Below are 10,839 nucleotides of genomic sequence, written 5' to 3' on the forward strand. Positions count from 1 at the left end.
AAAAAAGGTTAGAATGGTTGTTTTTTTTGGCGGATGTAGTCTGCTTGAGGGAGAGAAGAAAGGACACGTGTAGCCACGTCTCCTAAAAGGAACAGCAGAATCTCTTTGCATTTGAAGTAAGACATATAACTCTAAAGTAAGCTAGTGAGGGGAGAATAACATGATATGTTGCATATCTGCATGTATAGTTTTGTTCTACTTTGCTGGACAAGAATTTTCTGATAGCTAAAAATAATTGCAGTTTGGTCTTAATTGGATATTAAGACATTTCCCAGTTTCTTAGATGGGAAGTTTCCTAGAGATTACTGTTTGGGGCTTGACAATTACAGAACATAAAGTAGGTTGTAAAGGTTTTACATTCCTTTAAATGGCTTCATACAGGTCATGTAAAAGTCATGTATGTTTTTCTTCATGGAGCTGAAACAGTTTAATCAGTTGTGATAGCTTTAACTGTCTATTGTTCTGATGTTTCAGGACAGTGCTCAACTTCTACTTGGACCTGGCTGGTGGGCTTTGCTTATCTTATGTTTTTTAAGGGCTACTGCTTTAACCCTGTAGTGTTTCCAAACCCAGTGCTGCCGAGAGCTAGCTAGCTACTTCTGATTCACGTTTGGCCAATTAATTCCGAATAAATGTTAGGGGTGTGTGCATATGTGTAAAGACTTGTCCAGAGGGAGAAGCTAGTATTATACATTGTTCTTTCTCTGGCGTGTGAAAGGGGCTGGATGTTTTACAACTAGACAGCGAGGCATGCTCCTTCTCTCCAGAGCAGGCAGCAGTGAATGAGAAAAACACTGCAGAGAGCAGAGGACATCTAAAGGAGAATATCAAAGTGCATGTGTTAATTTCTTACTTGCTCCTGGATGTACAGCATTTTACTCTGATCTTATGTTCAAGGCAGTGCATAGCCTTTAGAGATTCACAAGTAAGAAGGGTGATCCAAACAGACGAGGTGATAGGGGAAGCAGGGGGAATTGGTCTCTTGCAGGCTTGCGAATCTGTTTGCAGGCTTACATCTGCCTTTGTTAGTGATGAAGAGCTGTGCAGCGGGGATGGGCTTTGGCCTGTCTGCCGTTTCCCAGCCATGTGGTACGTGTAGGCTGCCGCCCTCCACATGCAGTCCTGGGTGCTTACAGATGCTGTTAATTTAGCCCCCGTTTCCCTGTGGCCTTGCATGCGCTTGTGCAGCAGATCTCCAAGCTTGGAGCTGGCGGCCTTCCGCGCCGTGAGAGCACTGCAGATGTGCTGGGGACACACTTGCTCCAAGGCGAGCGGGAAGGCGGCTCCACCCGGCCGGCACTGCCAAGAGGCCCCACCAGCCACGCTGGCTCCCCAGCAGCGCTATCTCTTTAAAGCAAGCACAGTTTTCTGTGTTGGCTTGGCCAATTTGTTATGGTTTAGGACTGTGGAGCCAGCTGTCTGCAATCTGATGTAATGTTGCCGTGGAAACCAGAAATGAGACACTTAAGCATTCACCACAGAATTACTACATATAACATTAGCCAAAATAATTAAAAGTTGAGCCATATGGGCCTTCGGATGGAAAAATTGGGAGCGGAGGAGATGGAAGTTAAGTTGTTCCTATTTACAGTACTGCAAATCCGCTTGTTTTCCCTTTGGAACGCACAAAGAGGCCTGTGCCCACGGCAAGTCAGGGTGGCTGAGAGGCCCTAGCTGTTCCATCAGCCCCACAGCCGTGCTGAGACTGGCGGGGCAGTCCTGTGCACCCAAGTTCAGCAGGCCTCCCTGCCTACAACAGCCTCTGCAGACACGGCATCCCCTTTTTAACAGGTTATGCCTGCTTACTTTCGTAGTGCTGTGGTGTGCTTGGAAGGTGGCAGGGCAGAAGGAAACAGGGCGCTGCAGCCCCCTGCCGGGGCACGGCTGCTGAGGCTGCGCTGATGCCTTTTGCCAAGCCTGCTGCAAGTTGCAGCGGCCAGGCTGATTTTCCCATCGGAGGACAGGAAAAGCAACCAAAAAAGGCCATACTGTTATCTTGAAAGCTGGAGAGGAAAAAAAGGCTGGATGAATCAAAATGTCAAAGTTTGATAATTTCCAAATATGTCATTGAAGCCTGAATGCTTTACATTTCTGTTTTCTGTTTGATATTAGCTGCGAAAGAAAACATTGCTTGAGCTGGAAAATTAAACTCTGTTTTCCATGTGCCAAAATGGAATCATTTGATAATTTTAAGATGTTTTGTTTTGTTTTGTTTTTAAATAAAATAATTTGGAAATCAGGAAATGGATCAAAAGGGATAATTTTTCAAAACAGGTTCGTTTTCAAGGAATCAGCATTATTTGACACAAAAAAAAAGTTTCCTGATCAGCACCAGTGGTATAATTGCAGATGTTTGTAGGCCTTTCTATGTAACCTTATTAGCCATCCTTTTCTTTTACAGAAGATTTTCCATGCCACTTGCTACCCCATAACAGTAGGAAATAGACTGCTGGAGAAAGATTTTGACTTAGTTTTCAGTCAGGCTATTATCCGGTGGTTCCTGTTGTTAAATACAGGCTGTTCTTAGTTCTCCCAGCTGAGCATCGGGGCTAGGAAGTGTCTGTCAGAGCACATAAAGGACCCTGGCTGCTGGAACAAAGGATGCTGAGAGTCCTGAAATGGCAGGAAATACCAGCTAGGCCTTTATTAGGGTGCACTTTTATTTATTTTGAAGTGTGGTAGGGATCTACCCTACCTCCTACTTGGGTTGGATGTCGCTACCTTGTATGGGGGCTATTTTGACACTTGCTTTCTCTGCAGTAGTAATGAATGCGAACATCAGATATTGTAAAAGCTTTTGTTACTGCCGCTGAGTCTTTGTAGAGGACATTGAGGGGGACAGGTCTTTTTTGGACACTGGTGGTACAGAATTCAGGCTGGTTGATCTGCGCTGCAGCATTCTTATTCATCACTGAAATCCTTAGAGGGAGGTTTTTATAAGCAGGAGTCTTACAGACTGAAGACAGATGCAAAGTAATGAAGGAAAGGAGTGGCTTAGAGTAATTGCTTTTAAAATAAATGTACCTGGAGTGCAGAGTATGCACGATGGTTGCTTGCTGGGATGTGCTTAATAGCCTAAGAAGTCTTGACTGAACTTGATTACAGTCAACAGTCCATTCTTCATCTTATCTATATATGTCTGAGTTATGTCTTGTTTGACGTGACACTAAGTTGTCCCAGCCATAATCTCTGAATTAATGCTCATCTTGCTGCTTAATTTATCTTGATATAAACAAGTCTGTTACTCCTCTCTATGGCCTTATTTCTCCTGAAGGAAAATTATTAATTACCTATCCAGTCTGTACCCATAATAAATGCATTCCTGCGGCTCTTGGATGGCAGAATGGTAATTCCTACCACCATATGTTGCCCATTTGGTATTCTTTCTTGTTTTGGAGTATCAGGAAATTTGTGGAAAAACTGTAATTGGCAATGCCCTTGCAGAAAGTGATTGGCGTTTGCTCTGGCGTGGTTCTGCTGGTTCTGTGAAATGTACTCCTGCAAGGGAGACTTTGAAAGCAGTGCTGAATCCTTCAGGCACTATTTGAGCCTTTGAAAATGTACTCGTGTATATACAACTGCTAATTGGTGTCCTGTCCTGTGGCATCCACCGTTATTACCACATCCAGATATTTAAGTGCAGTTGAAAAGCGGAGAGCATTTTTATATATTTGGGTTGTCTTTTATTCAGTCTCTGGATAAGCAAAGACAGCATTCTTGTAATGGAAGAGGAGAGAGTTGGCCTTTTTATTTTTTCCTTCCCTTTTTTTGGCTCACATCTGCTGGGGATTTTCTTTTTTAAAGTTTAATTAAGGAGAAGGAGAAAAAGGATGAGGATGCCATGGAAACCCAGATAGCTCCACTGACAGGAAGTCGCATAAAGGTTTTAGAGCCAGCCATTAGGAATGCAGTGGACTGGCTGGGTCCATGGGTGAACACAAAGTGAGGTACGCAATCTGCACCACGCTCCAGCTGGAGCCTGCGGCACGCAGGAATCTGCAGTGCACAGTGCCAGGGCTATCCTGGCTGAGCCTGAGCATCCTGCTGGCCTCCTCTCCCTTCCCCCCACCACCACTTGCATTCTGAACTGATTAAAACAGAGGAAGTAGCACATCGAGCGCTGAATCTGGCTCAAAAATCGAAGCCGACTTCTCGTTCACAAGGAGTGGATTGTTTCAGCTTGTTGTGTCACTGCTGCTGGAGAGGGAGAATTTTTTTTTGTTCTCTGTAATGTTTGATGCTTGAGGGAAAACAGCTGGAACTGAGCATACTGGATCAGATGCAAAACGAAATGGGATGCTGGGGAATATGGACTGCACTGTATATCTGAAAAGGTCAGAGTTTTCCCTTGGTCAGTGTTGGAGGAATGCTGTGTCCATCCTAATTCCAGCCTCGAGAGCCTTCAGGAGGACTGCAGGGAGCAGGGAGGAGGAAAGGAGTTTTTTGTAACTGCAGCAGCTTGAGCGAGGCAGATGAGGTCTCCTCCTTCCTTTTCCTTCCCGTCCCTTTCTTGTGCTGCTGGCTTTGATTTTCTGGGAAGACTGAGGGAAGAAAAAGAGAAGTCGCCAATGACAGAGTTTTGGTTTGGAGAAGCTGTTTATAACCAGGTTTAATCTGCAAGTTCTGAGATGCCAGACAGAGCAGTGACTGACCCAAACCACAGGAGCGTAACTGGTATGGTAAGAAGAGCCCTGGGAAAGAGTCCTGCCTGAAACGTACTGAGAGAGGACGTGGAAGTAGTTATTACACAATGCATGGGAAGAAAGACGAGGGCAGGAATGCATTTCAATGCCTAGAATCTTACGTTGCACAGATTTAGAAATCAAAATGGTATGTCATGCTTTCAGAAAAAGAGAAAGAAAAAAAGAAAACCTGCAGTAATTTAAATGTTTCTCTCTGACCTGGGCTGAAAATATAACACCAGTTACAGAGCTGCATTGACACGGCGCAGCAGATGAACTGGGTTAACTTGACTTAAAGGAGCGAGCGGTGGAACAACTACTTTATTAATATTCCCTTTGTTTCTTTGCCAGTCAAGAGAACAATCCGATGATGAAACAGAGGAGTCGGTGAAGTTTAAGAGATTGCACAAGCTGGTAAATTCTACTCGCAGAGTCAGGAAGAAACTCATAAGAGTGGAAGAAATGAAAAAACCCAGTACAGAAGGTAAAATCAACACATATATGACTAAACTTGTATATGTGAATACATTTTTCTGTTGAGAGGGAACAGAAGGGGGCAGGGGTGGGAAGTTCTGAGGGGACACAGGGAAAGGCTGCTTGTCTATGATGCATGCATTACCCGAGTAATTACATTTTGAGACAGTAGAAGGAAGAAAGTGACTGTCTAGGATGTGGTTACTGCCGATCTGGCATTTCCAGAGCCCTTCATTAAGAGATTAGAACTTGGTTTACGTTGCATGCCCCACACTGTAGAGGGAATAAGAGTAGAAGCGATTGCAGCCAGCTGCCCTGCAGGCTCTTCTGGGAGGTAAACAGAGCAGCCCCTGCTTTGCTCCCATCTCCCAGGCCTGTGTGACAGCTGTAGGGATGATACACAGGTGAAGCACTTAGCAAATTTGGGAAGGGGAGGGGAGTGACTGGCGGGTAGAGCAATTGCATACGTTGTATTGTTCTGTGGCAGAAGTACAGAAACTACATTGGATGTTCTCATGGGATAGCTGCTGCCTCACATAACATTAACTCCTCATTCAGGAGGAGTCTGCTTGCAGTTTGGCTCCTGATTGAGCCATGCTGCCAAGGAGAGGGGGAGTGGAAGGGAGAGTGGAGGAAGAAGAGGAGGAGGAGGAGAGTGGGGAAATGGGAAACAGAGTTCAGCCCCTGGGAATGCTGTGCTGCAAAATTAACTCCGGATGCCCTGTATGCGTGTGTGAGCACTCAGACTGAAGAACCCTGAGCCTCAGAGTAGCCCTTCTGCAAAGCCCTAATTGAGTCCTTACTGGAACTGTGGGTACCTGTCTATGATAGTGTCCTTCCCCCAGGGTCATGTGCCATGGCTCCCCTCAGCTTTGTAGTGAGCTGAGCCATATTTTATTTACTTCCGAGTGAATTTAAGGAGAATGTATGCATCTTCTCAGGTATGTGGCAGGAAGCTGTTGGCAGTTTTATAATCTATCTAACCTCTCCCATGCATAATGGTGTAACTAGCTGGAGTGAAATGCTCAACCACCTCAGGGCTCTGCACCGGGCAGCTATCTTGGTCTGAGGAAGTTTATATCATCTCATAGGGGAGATGAAGAGGCCTAAGTCTGGGAAGCAAAAGCATGTTTTATGAGAAGGGTTGGGCAAGACAGGGCCATTTTTCTCCCTGCTATTAGGAAAGAATACCAGAGATGCATTTCCTACCTTGGAAAAAAGCTGCAGGGAGCAATCAGCCTGAGACCCCAGGAGTGGGAGCAGCTGCAGGAACAGGCAGCTGAGAAGTTACTGGGTGTGTAGGTGCCTTCCTACAGTTTGACCAGGTTTCTCTTCAGCTTGTTAACTGTCTGGTTTGCTCTCAATTCCCTCTCTCACAGTGCTTCACTTGCAATTCTATTTCATCTCATTTCCTTTTTTTCTCCTCAGTCTTTCAGTTATGTGTCCCAGTTCTTTCCAAATTTTTTCCAGTGAGTTTTTCCACCTGCACTCCTCACAGACAAATAACTGAATTAACTTAAATAATAATAATAATAATAATCTTACTCTGCTTCCTTGTTTCTCCATCTCCTGTCCATCTTCTCTCTTTTAACTCTAGGCTTTTCTGAATAATTCATCTATAACTCAGAGATTTTATCTTATCTAGCTAGCACTGTGGCTTGGTTTTTGTTTTTTTTGGGTCCTGGCAAACTCCACAGCAAGAAAATAATATTGTTAAATAACAATATGGATTGCTTACACATCGTTTCTACATAAGTAGAAGGCCCTGTAAGTAGCCTGTTACACATTAGGAATAGATATGTTCCTTTTTTTTAGTAAGGTCTGGCCACACAGAAGTTTTAATACAGTGCATTAAAAATGCTTTATAAATACTATAATAAATATAAATACTATAATAAATATAAATGTTCCTCCTCACATTTTGTAATAAAGGTCTGTATTCTTGTTTAAACATGTCAGAGAATTCTGCAATATCACAGATCATACTGTGGTCAGATTTGGGGATTTCCGTCTGCCCTTCCAAGTTACCTGTGGTTGACCAAATTGGTTCTTGAGCTGTTTGTTGTTATTATTCAAAACAGTATGTAAGCATGAAGTTATGTGAAATCCTAGATGGCCAGATTTCTGAGATTTGGATATCAAATTTGATGTGGTAGCATCAGTGTAATTACAGTAAATTTGTCAATGTTCAACAGCTTTTGTCCAAGCATGACAGTAAGCTCTATTTGTAAACTGACATGAAATATCCTAGAAGAAAGATTATTCATGATCCTTCTCAGAAATTCCTTCTCAAAGAATAAGAACTTTGCCAAAATTCCATATATATTTCCATTGTTTTTAAAGAAAGGCATCCTAGTCTGAGATCCTCCTCACATGTTTCTACTGTTGAGGAGTAGTAGAATATTTATTGCACTAAGCATAAGTTTTGGTGATCTGATGGTCACTAGAATGTACCAATATCTGAATCCATGTGAGTTTTGTGTTAAGTCTTCTCTCAGTAAGCTGAATAACTGAAGGTTCTATTTCTTGGGCACCATTCTTATACAACGTTTAAAAACAAATCACATCTACATCTGTGTCATTATGGCTTTGTGTCACAGACTTAATCCAAATAACATCTGTTAGAGTGTTGACACAGAATGCATATTTTACAATCTGTTTAAAAACATATTTACTTAGTGGACTAAAATTATTTATCAGCACATATTCAGTCTCAAGACAATGCCAATTTTTTGTTCAGACTGAGAATCAGTGAAGGAAAAAGAACAGATTGAACAGTCCAGTGGAAGTGGTGTTAAAGTCAAACTCTTATGTGCAGACCTACCCCAGAAAAATTCTCACGAGCAAAAGTTGTGTCAGATGTATCCACTATTCCTTCAATGTCACACTGAGTTTTATGTTGGTAGAATAGTGTCTTAGCTTTTGCAAATAAGCGACAAACATGTTTTTCTCAATGAGACAACTGAAGATGAGACAGGAAACTTATACAAGGAAAATAATGCTCTTCTGTCTTAAATTCTTCCCCCAATTATTGAATTATTGAGTTTAGTAAATCATAGGCATTTTAGAAATGGTTCAAACTTGGTTTAGAACTGTAGAAGCCATCAAAGAGGAAAGCGAAGTTGGATTATACTGAAAATTTACGATTTCTGTGTGTGTTTCTGTTACATACACCCAAATGCAGTAACATTTATCAAGCAGGACTGAGCAAGATGTGTACTCTTGTTTGATTCTTTTCTTATTACTGCACTGAATATCTGCCCCTACATTTTGCACAACAGAGAACGCTAGGGAAAAATGTTTCTTAAATGATAAACGTGATAAAGAATCACAGCTTCAGGTAATTTTCTCCATTCATTCTATTTGAGAAAGGAGTCCTGGCTGTTTTCCCATATCCAGAACTTGTGTTTCAAAAAGTTTTCTTCCCTTTCTATGAAATATGTATTTAGTGAAAACAATGAGTTTCTGTCATTAGCAGAACACTGCTGTAGTTGGAACAACCACAATTTTGACCTACTTTCTTTTTTACTTTAGATCTGTAAATTCTGTTTAATTAAAGTTGCTTACTTTTCCCCTATCAAAATCCCAAGTCTTTTCATTTCAGCCCAAACCTCAGCTCTGCAACTTTCTGGGACAGATAATGATTTTTGCAGAAAAAGCATTGGAAAACTGAACCTAAATGAGTGATGCTTGTGTTTGTTTGTTTCTTTTTAATACCAAGATATACTTCCCACCTATTGTAATTTCATTAAAGCTGATTTTTAAGAAAGCATCTTATGCAAGTATCAGAAGAAAAACTTAAGAAACGTGTCCTGGTTCCGGTGTTTCAGGATTTCTGAGACCATTTGAGGTCTCATTTAGCAGCAGACGAGTGAGAAAACCTTAAAATGATAATTGTTTTACTTACAGGATGTTGTAGTCTACATATTGTTATCTCATCTCAGAAATCTCACTTCACAAGTGGACGTTGATCCTTCAGATTTACTCAGCTGCAAATAGTTTCTGAGCTTCTTGTATCTGGAAAATTTTTCCCGCAATTTTAAATGGATGGTTGTTGATATGTTAGTTGAAAAAAAAAAAGATTTTATGGAGAAATGTTTCAGGGAATTATGAACTATGATGTGTATTGTCTTGCTTTTGTCCCCTGCAGGCGTAGAAGAGCAGTCGCTTGACAACTCTGCTATACTGGATGACAGATCAGCACTTTACTCTGGAGTTCACAAGAAGCAATTCTACTTTGATGGTTCCTGCGAGAAGCAGACAGAGGATGACTCGGACTCGCTTACTACTTCTCCCTCATCTAGCAGTCTTGATACATGGGGAGCTAGCCGGAAACTGGTGAAGACCTTCAGCAAAACTGATAGCCGTGGCCTTATCAAGCCTCCCAAGAAACTTGGGACATTTTTTTCTTACCCGGAAGATGAGAAGACCCAGAAAGTTTGCCGCTCCTTGACAGATGGGGAGATGAAGAAGAGCCTCGGCTCACTGAGCCATGGGGTAAGTACAGAAAGCATTTGCTTTTATGACAGCAACAGGCACAAGCACCATCTTCTGGTGTCCCTGGAGGAGATTCAGAGTGTAAGGAAGCAGATCCGATTGAAGAAAATGGATACTAACTATTCCTGTTCCAGAGCTTTTCTTTGCCAGCGCCCTGCTAGGAAAGGAGCATCCACCACAACTTGTGACCTACAATTACTGCGGCACAAAGCAAAAGGGGGTGGAGGTTGTGGCTTCCCAAACAGAAGGCTTCGAGGGCGCACTTCTGTCAGCGAGTTCAATATTACCTATGTGGTGGAGAGAAGCCTATACAGTCACCTCAACCTCTCACAGCTGGTGCGTCCCGTTACTGACAGGACCCTGAGCAAGGCTGACAAGCAGGACCTGAGGAGATGCCTGCTCGAGGAGGATGAGGAGGCCAAGAGGAAGTGGGCTGCCACAGTGGATCGTTGTACTAAAAGGGTTCTCTTGAGAATCCACCAAAAGTCTGTGAGTCAAAGAGTTTACATGAAGGTGGTCTTCCAGTTTCTGTGAGGTTGCAGTCAACTCTGTTTCTACTGTATATTTTAAAGTAAAACATAGTGCTTCTCCTGCTTTCCTTGCCTTTAGAAAAGCTTATGCACTGGAATTCAGCTACAAGGAAAGAATATGACCTTATACCATGAGGAGTTTGATACAATCACATCAGAGAAGAGTTTTGTGGAGTGTGTGAGAGAGCAAACATGTCAAAATGCTGTTTTTTTTTAAAGTCCTGTAGAATGTAAATTGAGATCACTGATGAAAAGCTTTGAGACATTATGAAAACTTTTTTTTTTAACAATGCTTTGGAAGTCAGCATTCTTTTAAAGGCATACTGAGAGAGTTAAAAAATTTTCAAAGAATTGAGGCATGCTTAGTTAATTGTGCTCAATTTCTCTCCAGCTGTCTGACACTGCCTCATATTGGCCCTTTCCCATTCAGCTCGCATCTCACCAGAATGCCCCACCCAGCTCTGTAGTTTCTGTCAACACACAGGTGCAGAAGGACAGGGAGTTTTGTATTATCTAGACACCACCCTCCTGGTTGCTGCTCACCACATCAGAAGAGTTCCTTCTGCTCTTTTCCTGGCTGCTGCCTCTCCTTTTTTGCATGAGGTGAAGGTGTTCTCTTCTGTCAGAGCAGTGTGGAAAAGGATCAAAAGGAGGCA

The 10,839-nt window shown here is 42.5% G+C and overlaps 1 protein-coding gene across 1 annotated transcript in view; it reads left to right on the top strand.

The window, feature by feature from the left end:
* SASH1 (SAM and SH3 domain containing 1) overlaps positions 1 to 10,839 on the top strand; it is a 518,758-nt gene that overhangs the window by 479,211 nt on the left and 28,708 nt on the right. The window contains 2 exon segments of the mRNA XM_019612896.2: positions 5,034 to 5,166; positions 9,307 to 10,142. Coding sequence (XP_019468441.1) covers positions 5,034 to 5,166; positions 9,307 to 10,142 — 969 coding nt within the window.

The sequence above is a fragment of the Meleagris gallopavo genome, chromosome 2, assembly GCF_000146605.3.
Source record: "Meleagris gallopavo isolate NT-WF06-2002-E0010 breed Aviagen turkey brand Nicholas breeding stock chromosome 2, Turkey_5.1, whole genome shotgun sequence".
NCBI lineage: Eukaryota > Metazoa > Chordata > Aves > Galliformes > Phasianidae > Meleagris > Meleagris gallopavo.